This window comes from Hydra vulgaris, chromosome 06 (assembly GCF_038396675.1).
Source record: "Hydra vulgaris chromosome 06, alternate assembly HydraT2T_AEP".
Lineage (NCBI taxonomy): Eukaryota > Metazoa > Cnidaria > Hydrozoa > Anthoathecata > Hydridae > Hydra > Hydra vulgaris.
This window is the reverse complement of record NC_088925.1, coordinates 51,566,024-51,582,500: the sequence shown is the minus strand read 5'-3', so window position 1 is coordinate 51,582,500 and position 16,477 is coordinate 51,566,024. Positions and strand designations below refer to the sequence as shown.

Below are 16,477 nucleotides of genomic sequence, written 5' to 3'. Positions count from 1 at the left end.
TAATTTTATTATAAAATTAATTTTTAATAAACCTAGTTGTTACTGGAAGCTTTAGTGATTGTTGAATGATTTGTCCTGATTTCTGCTGATGTTGTTTTAACAAAGCTGATAAAATTTGAGAGTTCTTTATCCCTTTTACCACCATTGTGCAATTTCTTTGGGAATCTGCTATTGATTTCAAGTTACTCGCATCAGTAAAAATTAAATTTAAGGTATGTGCCAGGCATCCATAAGGATATATGTGAGGAAATTCAGTAACTATTAGTTGCCATGCTTTTTTCATATTGGCTGCATTATCAGTACAAACACCAAGAACTTTCATAGGTCCAACATCGCATATTATTTTTTTAACTATATTTGCCATATATTCGCCAGTATGACTTTCTGCGCCTAAATAAAGAGTTATACGTTTAATAATTATAATAAACTATAAAAATTTAAATATTTTTGAAAAACTTTACAACTTTGGAGAATATAAAATAAAACTTGCTATCTGACAATTCTGAAGACATGATAACTAAAATTAATCTAAAAAGACTACCTATTTCTATGCTGGTCCAAAATATAGGTTGAGGTACCGTTACAACAAAATTAATGATTCCGTCATTCCTGTAAATAGTAAAATCTATTACTGATTTTTATTATTTATGAATTATACACATGAAGTAAGAATGCACCTAAATTATATATGTGTAGCTTACATTGTTACATAATTTTGTTATATAACGTTTAAAAGTATCTAGGTATTGGATACTCCTACACTAGTGCACAAATCAGAACGTAGATAAATAGTCCTACTATTTTAAATCATATTTTCCTTGCCTGATATTGTTCCACCCATCACACAAAGATGCTACACTTAAAGCAGTTCCCACAAGTTCTTTAACGGTAGTTGAGGTTTCATTATAAACCCTTTCAAGTAGGGAATTAGACAACATATCACGGTTAGGTAATTTAAATGCAGGTCTCAATTTTGCAAAGCTGTCTATCCATAGTTTATTTTCAAAAACTCTTAATGAGCACCCAGTACCATAGACAGCGCGTGCTAAATCCATTTGCGATTCATCCTGTAAAAACATGAAATTTACAAAAATTGTTATTACAAAAATTACTTATGTACTAAATAAATTTTGCTAAATATTTGAAAGTATTAAATTTTCTAAATATAATTCTTACTATTTGTTCATTAGTCATTTTACCCGAGAAAATGTAGGATGCAATTTTATTTTTCTGAGGTGTGAATGGAACTCTTGTTGAAGAATGCAATCGTTTCAAGGGAGGCTTATCTGAATTGGTTTTATTTGGCTTACACTCTCCAAACTTAGGGGTTGTAGACCTACTTTGGTTTCCACAACAGCTTGGGGTTCGAAAGAAGGACTCAATTGGAATTTGCAATATAGCCGATGAAAAACATATTTTTTCCTTTTTTTCCATACATTGAATAGGTAAGTTTTCAGGAATATCTTCTTCCATCATTAGTTCAGTTTGAACTTTCTTTTGTTTAAAAGGCATATCGTTCAAATATTTGTTTTTTATTTGATCTCCACATTTCATACATTTTGCAATGTGCTCGGTCATTCGAGTGCCATTTTTTGATAGCTTTAAGCTGCAAAATTTGCATATAACTTGTTGAATTTTAGAACCTCCAGATTCTAAAGGTGCCTCATTAAACAATGTAGCTACAAAACATTTCTTTCTGCCTGGCATTTTTTTTTTTAGATTTCTTTTTTTTTTTAAATAAATATAAACAATATTTTTAAAATTGTTTAATATTAAGTTTTTTTCATTAGTTATACAAACTTAGTTATTGTGTTATTTTTATTTACTTGAATACTTTTTGAATAAATAAAATTTTAGCTATCTAATTGCAATTTGAATAAACATTTGAAAAAAATGATTTAAATTTTCTAAACTCAAATGAATCCAAGTTAAAAAAACTTATAAAAAACAAAATTAAATCTTCAAAATAAACCAAACTATTTCAATTTTAAATTCCAATAATTAAAACTAGTTAAAATTTCAATTTTAAACTCTGTTTAAAATTGAAATATATAAAATAAAGAAATAAACTATAAAAATTTTACAAAAGTAATAAACAAAAGTAAATAAAACATTAAAGTAAATTTTATATAACTGTTGGTTCATTTTTGTATTTTGCAATGCAGTGATATTTCATAAGATTTTTATTTCATTCATTCAGTAGTGTTATACTTACAATTAACTAGTAGCTACTAGTATAGTTTTTTTGAGATATATAGAATAAAATACATTACATTTAATAAAAAACATGTATATTTTGAAGGTTTACTGACACTGTAACTTTTTAAAGGATAATTGATATATAAAATTTAATGGACACCTAAAAAAACCAAAAAAAACCATTAAAAACATGTTTTTAGGACAGGCCTGTTTTTAGGACTGGCCTGTTTTTTTTGCAAAAAAAAAAACGTGTTTTTTATAAAAAAAACGCGCATTTTTTTTTTTGAGTTGCAACTTTCTCTCTCTATATATATATAAGCATTTTATTCAGCATTATAGATATATAATGTATATAATAATGCTGAACTTGGCATATATATATTTAGCACAATTTATTTCATTAAAACCATTTAAAATGTTATGAACTCTTAGGGTTTTTGGAAACATTAAATAAATTAAAAACCAATTATGATGAAATGAAAATGAGTATCATTTTTAATATTTTTGTTATGATACAAAGTTAATCTTGCATTTAAATAAACTATTTTTATATTTAAGTCAAGTAATTTTATGTTAGTCAAAAAAACATTGTTATTCACAATGTTTTTTTGACTAACATGAAATTACACATGTTAGTCACAAAATCACTGCTTTTACATTGCAAATATTTGTGTAATGCAAAACGATTTGTTTCAAAACTAGGTCACTATAAACTATAGTTTACCTGTTATTCTAAAGTCCTTGGTTACACTATAGACCACAAATCTTGTTGTAGTTGCCAACTGAAATTTTTTTGACACAGCATAATACTTTTTCATGTAAATTACAATGATAAATTAATTTTTTTTCCTTCTATAAAAATTAAAAGTCAAATTGATCAGCATACTCTCAATCAATATAAAAATAGACTAAAACAACTATTTTGAATATTTCTTACAAAAAAAAAGGCACACTAAATGATATCACAAAACTTTATACAAAGTTTTGTGATATCATTTTACCTTTTACTAAATGGTATCACAAAACTTTATACAAACTTTGTATAAAGTTTTGTGATATCATTTAGTAAAAGGTTTAATATAAATGTGTTCAAGAACTTTAAGTAAATGATATCACAAAACTTTGTATAAAAAAGTTTAATAAATGTGTTCAAGAACTTCAAGTAAAAAAATTTAAGTTTAATCAACAAAATAAGAGAAGTGTATTATCAATAAAATGAACAAAAAACAACAAATAAAAAAACCACATTCAATATTTATTGAAAGACAGCTTCAACATTTATTGATTTGTTAAGTTTAATTTTTTAAGTTTAAAAAAGCTTATATTAAAGTACTAGGAGAAATAAGAAAAAAAATGGGGAGAAGTTTAACAATAATTAAACTATAACTAACAAGAAAATAGTTACAAACACTTTAATGATTGCGTTTCTTCAATTGCAGATAATCTTGCTAAACAAATTATACCTCCTAGATTTCACTTCAGTCACTACCTAAAAAATTATATCTTCCTCCTGAATCCAAAAAAAAATCACTGGACCTAATAGCATTCCTTCAAAAATAACGACCTTAGCATCTCAAGAATTGAGTTTCCCCTTGAGTATTATAATAAATCAATCTATTCAATCAAGGATATTCCCTGACTTATTTAAAGTTGCAAAAGTTGTTCCAATTTTTAAAAGTGGCTGTAAACAAGATGCTTGTAACTATCAGCCTATATCCTTACTTTCAAATGTCGGTAAACTAATTGAAAAGCTTATGCATAACAGGCTACTCAGTTTTTTAAATCTATCAGATAGCTTATATAGTCTGCAATTTTTTTCCGAAAGAAACACTCTACTAACCAAGCACTCATAGATATAACTGAAACCATACGCAAGGCTTTGGATCAAAAACAATTTGCTGGTGCAGTGTTTGTTGATCTGAAAAAAGCTTTTGATACTATCAACCATGAAATTCTATTATCAAAACTGTATCATTATGGTGTAAGGGAAATTGCTCTGAACTGGTTTATTAATTACCAAAAATTTTAATTTTAGAACTAGTGGTCAAAAACTAAATATTTTAGATAAAATAAAATATCTGGGCATATTATTAGATGAAAATCTTTTGTTCATTCAACAAATTAAATCCATATCAAGCAAACTAAGTCAAGCAAATGGAATGCTTACCAAAATAAGGCATTTTACGTGAGTTACGAAACCCTTGTGAATACTTGGCATGCTATTTTTAACTCCCATCTACGCTATGGTTGTCAGATATGGGGACAAAGTTCATGTGTTTATAAAAAAAACCTTATAAATCTCCAGAATAAATCTTTAAGAGTAATTCACTTTCAACCTAACAGTTTTAGTTCTTTTCAGTGCTTTTTTTTTGGATTCAGGAGGAAGATATAATTTTTTAGATAGTGACTGAAGTGAAATCTAGGAGGTATAATTTGTTTAGCAAGATTATCTGCAATTGAAGAAACGCAATCATTAAATGTGTTTGTAACTATTTTCTTGTTAGTTATAGTTTTATTATTGATATTTAAACTATCTATATTATTGTTGTTCTTTGATTTAATATAATACTCCTTATTCCTTTCCAGGTGTTTTTAAGGTTATTTAGATTTCCATTAAAGTAGGTCTCATACCAAACTATATTGTAGATATTTTTTGGGATGAGACTGTTTTAAGTTCTTGCATGGAAAGGATATGAACTGAATAAGGCATACTGTTAGGTTGCGCAATTTAGTATTTGGAGTGTGAAAGTTTACAAATAGTTTACAACTAGTTTACAATAGTTTACAAAGTAAAGTTTAAAGTAAAGTAAATAAAAGTTTAAAGTAAAGTTTAAAGTAAAGTTTAAAGTAAAGTAAGTACTAGTTTACAACTAGTTTACAAATAGTTTTAAACTAGTTTTAAGTTAGTTTTAAGTTAGTTTTTTTAGCAGTTAACTAGTTAAAAATCAAATCTGTCAATTTAAATTTCTAGCAGTTAACTGCTAGAAATTTAAATTGACATATTTGATCTTGCTACTGGCAGTTTTTGTACGGTAACAGTAACTAAAAACATACCATAAACAATATCATGTGTAGGTAAACAATCGCTTTCAATAATACTTAAATTTTGTTCATAGACTTCTAAATTAAGAAATATGTTAATAACTATATAATATATTTATTGCATTTATTCTGTTTATAATATTGTTATAAACAAAATAAATGTAATAAATTCTGCATTTATTAAACTGATAATGTTTATATATTACGTTACCTTTTATATTTCCGCTTTCATCATCAGAGCTTATTTCATCAGAACTGCTGAGATTCAAATTTTCGCCATATATAGATAAATCCATAATCTTTGTTTTTGTTTGTTTTAATAGTCCTAAATGTCACGCTTCCTCGTGCAATCATTTGCTGTTTTGAATTAACTCGAACAAGTTAAAAACTTAAGAGCCGTCGAAAAAATCGACCTACTTTATAGTTATGTTAACGTCTACTAACCAATTAGATGTAAGTTCGAAGTCGGCTGAGGTTCGAAGCCGGTTGGCCGTATAATTACTACATTACTTTTATCTCAGCTAAAGCCGTCTACGTCTTTTTAATATTTCACTACTGACCTCTCGTATAAATTATATATTCAGTCCATGGCAAGGTTAGTAGAAATACTTACCATTACCTCAGATAAAAATATGCCTCTACAAATACATATATATATATATATATATATATATATATATATATATATATATATATATATATATATATATATATATATATATATATATATATATATATATATATATATATATATATATATATATATATATATATATATATATATATATATATATGTATTTATAATACAATTAAAATGGAGTTATATATTTTATAAAAAGGTAAATGTTGAATAAATAAATGCAAGAAAAATTTATTTAGATTTTTATATGGGTCACTTCCTTTTAAATTTGCAAGCTAGGTATTTAATTCTTTCTAAAATAAAGCTCTAGAAATCTTTTTTAACTTGCAGACGACTGCTCCTATAATTCTTTTTCTATCAATGTTTTTTAAACTAACGTTCCTTATTTTTTTCACACAATTATGGCTCTTTATTTTTTATACAAAAATCATACAATTTAAAATATTTTTTTAATAAGAAATTAATTTCCTTAAAGTCCGTAATCAATACTATTTATGTTGGTTGTTAACCAAAGGCAAAAAAAAAAGGTAATGAAATAAAAAACGGTTGGAAAAGGATTTTAGAAACTGTAAGCTGTATGAGTCAGTGAAACATCTAAACAATGTTTCTATAGAAAACAAGTGTAGTTATTTCTTTGTTGCACCGAGGTTGTACGGTGGCAAGGGAAGTGTTGGTATTCGTGGTTGGTTTAATACTAACGAATCAACTAACACACCTTTATAAAGAGTATATAAAAAGAGGACTTGCAACTCCAGGTAATTAAAAAAAAAAATTAACTTATTAAAATTTTTATATAGCACTAATATATCACGATAAATGATAATAAATTTTTTTTTTGAATATTCAAAATAAGGCAATTATATTATTCAATTAACATTCTGCTCTTTCGCGGTTCAGCACAGTTTCGTAAAAATGACGGATAATATTTACACAGAAAAAGAAAAAAAAGCCAATAACTTTTTACAGTGATAATATAAATAAATATACAGTATTAATATATTAATACATAACTTAGCTTATTAGATTAAATTTAGGTAAAAAGTACAAAATATACTATTTTACTATACTAAGTTTTTAAATATAAATAATGTACCACTTACATTAAAACATGTTTAATTGCAAACAGGGATCCACCTCATTAAATAATATTCCTATTGATAGTGCTCTAAAACAAATTTTCATAAGGTTTTTATTAGGGCTTATAAATAAAAAGAGAGTGAGAATAAGAATATAATAAAAAAAGTTAAAAAAAAGTTTCTTCATTTGAAACCCTCTTGATATCTCACAATATTGTCTCTTTAGGTTACTTGCTCATAACACCGATTAAATCTTTTTTCTTTATTAATATATTGATCTTCTGTTTTATCTTAGGTCCTGTTGTTTTTTTTTAACTATGTTGATAATCTTTCTGACATCCTTGCATCTAAATTGGCTCTATTTGCTGATAATTCAATTTTATACTACTGTCTTGACAAAAAGTCTTCTCTTTTCCATTGCTTAGATCAGGCAGCCAACCTTGAATCAGCCAACCTTGAATCAGCCAACCTTGAATCTGATCACACCTTTGTAACAGATTGTGGCTTTCGTGGCTTGTTAATTTTAACTCCAACAAAACTTAGTTATTCACTGCAAATAACTTTCGCAATACTGTTGAGATTCCTATATTGATAAATGGCAACCCTCTCAATGATTCCTCTTCTTTATGTCTTCTTAGATTATCATTCACTAATGACCCCTCATGAAAACCATATATACAAATGATTGCTAAAAAAGCATCCGCTAAGGTTGCTTCTTTTTATTGTGCTTGCCATTTTCTTACTCTTGATTCCATTCTCTACTTCTACAAATCTCTTATTGGCCACTGTATGGAATACTGCTGTCATATTTGGACTGCTTCTTCTAATGATGCTTTTTTTTCTCAAGATAAGGTTTAAAAATGCTCTGCAAATGTAGTTGTACCTGCACTATCTGCCAAGCTTGAGCCTCTCTTTTATCGTCGTAAAGTTGTATCTCTTTCTTTATTCTACAAATTTTAACATGGTCGCTGCTTAAAAGAGATATCATCTCTAGTTCCATCAACCAAAACTCATTTTTGCTTGTCATTTAGCAAAGTCTCACCTCTTTACTGTGTCTTAATGCCATAAAAACTTTTCTTTTTCTAGTTTTTTCCCCATATTTCAACATTTTGGAACTTTCTCCCATCTATATGTTTTCCTAAGTCATACGGTCTACAATTTTTCAAGTCTTCTGTCTACCAATTCCTTGCTCTTCAACTCTATTCTTTATTTTCTAGTATATCCTAACTTAATAGTGGTTTTGCAGCCATTTAATAAAAGAACACACTAGACTCATTTGGTGAATAACTTATATAATTACATACCAAAAGTATATAATTACGAATAATTTTATTTAATGGGACACTTTTTATTTGATCTTATTGAACACACATTACTTTAGAAATATTTATTTTGTGAGATTGATCTTTAATTTTCTCCGCATTTCATCTACACTTTTAATAAGACCAGCAGATGCAAAGGTTTCATCTTTTAGTTTTTGATCTATAGGCTGGGATGTACCACCTGCCTATTTATACAGAAAACAATCGAATAATAATTTTAAAAATTCAATAAAACAGCAGCAGATTATATTTATAAAATTTTTTGTAACATTTATGTTTATGTAATTATGTAAATAAAATTTACGATAACATTGCTAACATTTCTCAGCTAGATCTCAGTTGATATAAAGATCTCAATTGGTATAAAATCAGAGTGTATAAAAGCCGGCATACAAAATAAAGAAACAAGGTGGAAAGATATCACAACAAAGAAGAGATATCACAACAAGGTAATACAAAAGAAAATTTGAAAAATCGTCAACAATTATTAGAAAATATTGGCAGGCATTGACAGAATAGGCCCTTTGAAATCTATGTGCAATTGCTCAAAAGGTTAGATTTTATTAGAAATTAATTTATTCAATTTTTTTTTAATTGAAGCTGTGTTCTTGACAATCTTAAGAAAGAGTCTAACAACTGTAGATATTAGATTTTAACAGTTGTTTTTTGAAAATTGTTTAAGATTATTCTTGAAATCAATCACTGAAATAGCATTGTCAACTTTTCTGTTCAATCAATTCCACTTTTTAACTAAATGGTTTGTAAAAAAATGATGTCTCAACTAAACTTAAAAATGTTTCTTCTGTATAGATAATTGCATGTTTTAACATTTTTGATTCGCTTTACCATACTTTCAATGTGGAATTCCCATTTTAAAGTGTTGGAAACATAAACACCTAGGTCTCTTTCTAATGACATGACTAGTTTTTGATATTTTTTGATAGTTTTTTGCTGTTTAAAAATGACGGACACATTTTTTTGATAAAATAAAAAATAAACACAAAGTGAAAAGTTTCCAAAAAAAGAGTAAAATAAAAAACTGGACGATTTATTAGAGAAAATTAAACAACTAGAATTGACATTAAGCTCTGAAGAAGAAAATATCAAAAATCTAGAAGAAAGAATAATAAAATTGGAAGTGGAAAACACTGCTAACAATTACAATTTAAATATAATGTTATGGCATGGAATGTTGTTGCAGCAAAAGAAATAAAAATATATAATTAGATATAATTAATGTACAAATAGATATAATTAATCCTAAAGCAAATGAAACAGCTGAGAGAGCTAGAAGAAAAAATAAGGCGATTGTGTTTTGTTTAAACCATTCTATATAAAGCGATAAAAGAAAAGAAGATGATAGAAGAAAAGAAGACGATAAAAAAGAAGTAATAAAAGTAATTAAAAATATAAATTTAGAAAGTGCAAATTAAACCAATTACAAGATTACGAGCAATAGATATGTTGCAAAAGTCCCGTTATTTTGGAACTAGTTGATGTGCACGCAAGAAATCAAATGCTAAAAGCAGCTTTTTTCAAAACAGGGAAAAGATACCAAATACTTACTTTAATACTGACATAACTGAAGCAAAAAGAGTTCTAATGAAGAAATTAAGTTCTGGAGTTAAAGTTTTAAATAGAAATTCAAACATGAACAATAGCTATTAGGAAATGAACAATAGCTATTCATAAATGAACAACATCTATTCAGAAATAAACATTTTTTATGGTATAAGAAATAGTAGAATAGTAAAACTAAATAAAAAAAACATAGCAATTTAAGTATAAAGTGGCAAATAATATAAATAACATCTTTATATTTAAAAGAAATGTGACCAATGCCCAAGCTTTTAATACTAAAATAAATGATAATGCACAGGAACTAGTTATAAATTATGGATCCAACTCAAATAGCTGGAAATGTTTATACACCAATGCCACATCATTTGAAAAAAGAAAATTGAATGAAGTTATAATTGAAATTGAAATTAATTTTTCAGACATAATTTTCATCACAGAAACATAGTGGAATGATACTTTTGCAACAATGATACCTCGGTTTAATCTTTATTGCAGAGACCGCATGAATACTAGAAGTGGCGGAGTCTGTATTTATGTAAATGACCTAATTAATTTGTTTGAAGTTAATAATAAAGCCTATAACAATAAAAACGCGGAGCAGATATGATGTACATTTAAAATAAGCAATGAATACATATTATGTGGTTGCATTTATAGATCAGGAAGTGATGATTTGATAAATTGTTAAAACACAACCAACTCCATTAAGGAAATTTACAAACAATTTTCAAGAACTAAAATATATTTTGAAGTGAAAACGATTTTATATCCTTGAATATTATATAGAATTCTAATTATAAAAGTGTCTGCATTGGACAAAAAGAGAGACTTTCTGAAAAAAAGAGAGTTTCTGAAATGTATTGAAAAATTTTATCTTACACAAAATGTACAAAACCAAAGTTCCAACTAAATGACACAAAAGTAACAAGTTTATTAGATTTAATGTTTACAGCTTTTTTATATATCTAGCTTGGTACATAAGAATTCCTTGAAAAAGCAAATATAGGTCATCATGTTTTAAGTTTTAATTATATTTATATATATATTAAATAAAAATTTCACTATAAAACAAGTATACACGAAAGAAAATTATGATGAAAATATCGAAATAGATATAACTGGATTCACGAGTTTACGGAACTTGATGTTAATCAGTGTTATGAAAAATTTGTCAAAATTTAAGAAAATAGATTTAATGATTTTATACCATTTTTTAATCGAAAACCAGAATATCTCTATGGATGAATAAAGAATTGAAATACAAAATTCGACTCAAGCGTAATCTTTGGTATCGGTACAAAACTTATCATTACAAAAATTTAGATCTAAATGAAAAATATAAATTAAAAAATAAGGTAGTCAAAAAACTTGTAAAGATTACAACAATAACAACAAAAAAATTAGGAAGCAGAATCAAAAAATGATCCAAAACAAGTCTATCCTTATATTAATAGTAAACTGAAAGCTAAAGATCATATAAGAGCAACTTAAATTGAAAACAACGAAATATCAACTGACGATTAAGGTCTTGCTAATCAATTAAGTAGATTTTTTAGTTCTATAAAAAAAAAGGCCTACTAATATGCCTATATGTGAAAGTATAACAGAAAAAATTTGTCCAACCCCATTGTTTAATGACAAAGATATAAAAAAGTGATTATCAAATTTAAATGTTCAAAAGTTTTTAAGTAAATGTTCCAATGATTTTAAGTAAATGGTCAGACAGTTTAGCTAGACCACTCTGTATGATCTTTAACTATTGATTTTTAAGTGAAACATTGCATACAAGCTGGTTAAAAGAGATCATTACACCAATTTTTAAAAAATAGGGATAGGTTGCATGCAAGTAACTATCGTCCAATATCATTGACCTTTGTTGTTTGTAAGGTTAACTCAGTCCTGGACGTTTGGCAGGACAATTGCGGAACAGCTTACGGGACCTAACTTTACGTTATGGAATCTTGTACTTACCCTCGCCATCTTCAACTTTTTAACAAACTTCAGTTTCCTTATTACTTTTTATTGATTTCTATTTATTATAATTTTATTGAAATTCGTTAACGAATGATAAAAAACTTTTTATAGCAAAACGAAAACATATATTTTGATTTTATTTTAAAAGTAAGTAAATATTTTTTGAGGATCCGAAATCATTTATACTTTATTCATTTTAAATAAAATAAATAATACAATTTATACATAACTTACGACAATATATTACATAATATCATAATATTTGATTTTATTTTAAAAGTAAGTAAATTTTTTTTGAGAATCTCAAATCATTTATACTTTATAACATAAATGTTATATTTCAACAAGGTATAACCTATGACTTGTTAATGTTATACTAATAGTAGAGGATAATAATAATAGACTTGAGGATCTCAAATCATTTATACTTTATATTATTTATTTTGTATTTATATCATTTATAGTATAAGTAAATTATATCTATGTATTTTTATAACTATATATATACATATATACATAAATATAATTATATTTATATCATTTACATATACTATAAATGGGTAAATCAGCAGTTAAGCTGCACGCTTTTGGAAAGTTAAAACAAATTCCTGACATAATCAACAGTAAGTAAATTAATAGACAATTATTTTGTGGTAATTAAGTATCTTGTTTCAAATTTAACAGTTGCAGTTCAAAAACATGAAAAAGGAGCAAGTAATTCAGATGTCGAGAGGTCCATAAAGCAATGGCTAATGCAAGCTCCTAACAAAAATAGTAGTCGTGCAATACGTGCCTTAAAAGTGTTAGCTAAAAATGCTAGATGGTTTTATTAGTTGTTTTTACTTTTCTTTGATATTTTATTTTTTTTTGAAATATAATGTTTTTATTGTTACAATGTTTTTATTGTATCAGCCAAGCATTACTGAGTATTGGATTTTAAAGTTTATACTCATTTCTACAGTTGGTTTTATATTTTGTTCCTTCGTTTACTTCACTTATTTTTATTTATTTTGGTTACAATTTTATATTTATATTATGAGTTTGACCTGACATTAATTTTGCGTGACTGGATTTAAATCATATTTAGATTAAACATTGCTTTTTATTTATGCCAATAAGTTTAGAATCATAATTGTTCTCATCATCATTATTATCATTTGTTCAGTTTTTTAAAATATTTTCACATACATACATAAAAAGTGACGTGATTTTGTTAATTGTTAGAATTAGATTGAACAATGATGTTAGTTTGACAATGTAATCGAGAACGAAAAATACTAATAATGTAAAAAGGTAAAATGAAAAAACGCAATATTGTAAGTGAGTTAGTTTTTTAATGTATAGATACGTTTCAATATATAAGTATATTGCTATTTTTAATCTAAGTTTAGTGCATTAATATCTATTTATTATTAGTAATTAGGTGTAAAACTGTTTATATGGCTTTTAAATCACCTGGCACATCGTCAGGAGAAAAAGATTGCAGTAAAATCGGAGTTCGAGTAGTTTCAAGCGTTAGCACATGAAGACATCAAATAATAATGATGATCTTCCTTCATGATTTTGCTTTAAACGTTTTCTTTGCAAGTTAAACGTGTTTAATGTATTGAAATCTTTTATTGAAATAGAATATTTATAGTTACATTTGTGTAGATCACAATGCGTTTATAGTTTTAAGATAATTGGAATATATTTTTATAATTTTTACATAAGTATTTCATTGAGAGTACTTTTTGAAACAACAGGATTATCTGATTTTATCATGGAGTTAATGAGTTGTGATGTATTGGATGAGCAGCTTAAGGAACATGCCTTAAACGGTGAGCAAGACTTGGATTGGACCATGCTTGTCGGTCGATGGTGCCCCAGTAATGATGCCGATGGTGGGCCAAGCATGGCGAGTTTGCTGGGTGGGCATGCAAAGTATAAGTTTTAATTTGTCCAAAGGTAAACTACGCATGCTCACGTGATTGTTTTTACTTTCCTGTTCCCGTAGAAAAACGATTGAGTGGAAACTCAACTTAATAAAAGCTTTTGAAATATGTATAAATGCAAATGTCTGAAAAGAATATGAGGTAAAAATTATTATGTCTATTTATGTAAATATAAAAACTATTATCTTTATTTAAGCTAAAAAAAAATTGTTTACTATTTTTTTTTAAACACACAAATGTTTAGAGTTTCTAGGCCTTTCTAAACTAAATGCGGACATAGTCTGGAAATAAAGTTCGAAGAAAAGCAAAGACTTCTTTATAACTAAGACTGTCTTAAATACTTGCTAAATATCAAAAAGTTTATACAATCATACTTATAATATGATTGTGTAGATGTCATATAGATTTAAAGCTTCACAATTTAATTTTACCCAAGGGTTCCAAGCCAGCTTGGAACGGTCCTGCACAAAAGTATTTATAAAATTCAAAAGCATAGAGTAAACAAGCAAACAAACAAACAAAAAATACATAACCGAGCGTTTAATTAGGTATAAATATTGCTAACATGCTCTGAATTAGAAAAAACTTCAAACAAAAAACAATATGTAATACTTGTAATAGTACATGCTATTAGCCCACTTTCATACGACGCGGTTTAACTTGGTTTCTAGATTATGCGACAATTGGCAGTTTTTTCTCGATTAAACTACAAAGAAAATAGAACTGCTTGACATCATCGAGTTAAAAAATATATAAAAATTAGAACAAATGTTCTTTTTATCAAAGTTACAAAAATAAGTTGGCGCTATGTAACTATTATTTATGATAAATAAACAAGATATTAAAAGTATCAAATTATATTTATTGTATTGCTTCAATCATGGTTAACTGGTTTTGTGGCGCAGTATTATGTTTTAATAACTGTAGTACCAAAACTACTAACGGAGAACGTATAAAATTTTACAGGCTTCCTAAAAATATTACTTTACAGTAAGAATATATTCGAATTTTACATACAAAAAGAATTTCATATATGGGCATATTTGTTATGAAAACTTTTCATCTGGAATCAGAGAGTTATGCACTGATGTTCCAACGTTGAAACGTAAGTTTGATATGATAATATCTTTGTCTGAACCTTGTCATGTTCGTAAAAAACCCACAAACCAATCTGTTTATGTTACGAAACCTCCTTTATCATTACATAAACCAACTAAACAACAGTTGTTTTCTAAATTAAAAATAGGAGCGGATGTTTACGAAATTCTTCAAGAAAAACTAAACAACGCAAACAACAATAAATAACTTAAAAGTTAAAAAAAAGTCAACAAAGTAAAGAACGATATATTACAAAAGAAATATTTAAGTTTATCTGTACAAATATTTTAAGCAAGAAGTTGGACAATTTTGAAAAAGAAATGTTTATATATTCCAAACTTAAAGACAAACCAAAGCAATTTAAATATTTATGTAGTCTATCTAACCAGCAATTTGAAGTCCTATAAAAAGGTACGTGCGTATCCAATGAGTTATGGCACCGATTATGTAATTAATATCTTTGACCATTTTATCAAAGCGTTTGAGTTGTAAGGATGTATTTTGTTGTATTATTTTTTAGAACTTTATATCATCATAGGTTTTTTTGAAAAGTAGAAGAGTTAAACTTTATTTTTGTATAGTTTTTTTTTGTAGTTACAACCGCTTTTATTGAATTAAAAACTTTGTTTTTATCAGACATCAAATTTATACTCAAGGAATGTTGAGAACATTTTTGAAATTATTGAGAAAAGTTTAAAAACTTATTTTCTAAGTGCATGCCAAATTTTATTGAAAAAGAGTATGTAGCAGACACCTAATTTTTTGCAGCAGAAATGTGGACCTAACTTAAAATATTGTAAATAAAGTAAAACATTGCGCTTCTAGCAACAAAGTTCCATGACAAAACTACCGTTAGCCGAATTTAACATTTTAAAACTGGTCGCATTTTTATTATGCAATCATTGTAATCAAATTTTGTTATTTTGTTATAAAATTTTCACAATTATAATGCTGATTTTAGCCTCTTTCCAATGATATATAATAATCAAAAAAAAAATTAGTTTAAAATTTTTTTTTTTGATTGTTATATATCATAAATTTAAAATGTTTTGAGAAGTGACTGTTTTGAGAAGTGACTCATCAAGTTTTTTTTAGCAGCCGCATGGCCTACTGTAATTATACGGCCTGATTTGTTGCATTTTCCGGAAAAAATTAAGAGGCCAGTTTTTTTACGGCTTATTTGTAAATTTTAAATTACGTATGAAAGGTTTTAAAAACAACAACAATAACTATATATTTACAAGTGAATATTATACAAAGGTGTTGAATAAAATATTGTAACAATTATTATATAAATATTTGCTTGCATGCATTGCTTTATGTTTTTATAGTCATTTAATATGTAATGTTTTCTGAACTGATTAATATGTAAATGTATTCTGACTGATTGCCTGTTTCATTATATTCCATTAGAAAGTGGAATAATGAAAAAGACACACAGACAGTCTATTATTATTACTGTATATAGTCGAACTGCTTTTTTATGAGATGTTATTTAAGTGGAGATAATTCCAATAATAAATGTAAGTGAACTTTATATTCAAAAACAACTGTGTTACATTTTTTTGATTTGTTTTAGTAATAAAATGGTTAATAAATGTGTTGTTACAA

At 26.6% G+C, this 16,477-nt stretch overlaps 1 protein-coding gene across 4 annotated transcripts in view; it reads right to left on the bottom strand.

The window, feature by feature from the left end:
• Positions 1 to 5,632, bottom strand: part of LOC136081958 (uncharacterized) — a 9,886-nt gene extending 4,254 nt beyond the window's left edge. Inside the window, exons 1-5 of one of the 4 annotated variants that reach the window (XM_065800419.1) lie at positions 5,453 to 5,632; positions 5,254 to 5,319; positions 823 to 3,051; positions 542 to 609; positions 33 to 390 (exon numbers count right to left, since the gene is read on the bottom strand). In XM_065800419.1, the coding sequence (XP_065656491.1) occupies positions 33 to 390; positions 542 to 609; positions 823 to 1,079 (683 nt within the window). In that variant the 5' untranslated portion in view covers positions 1,080 to 3,051; positions 5,254 to 5,319; positions 5,453 to 5,632. The remainder of the gene's footprint in view (positions 1 to 32; positions 391 to 541; positions 610 to 822; positions 3,052 to 5,253; positions 5,320 to 5,452) is intronic. The other 3 variants (XM_065800420.1, XR_010639274.1, XR_010639275.1) reach the window with 3 other exon arrangements.
• Positions 5,633 to 16,477: the final 10,845 nt, after the last annotated feature.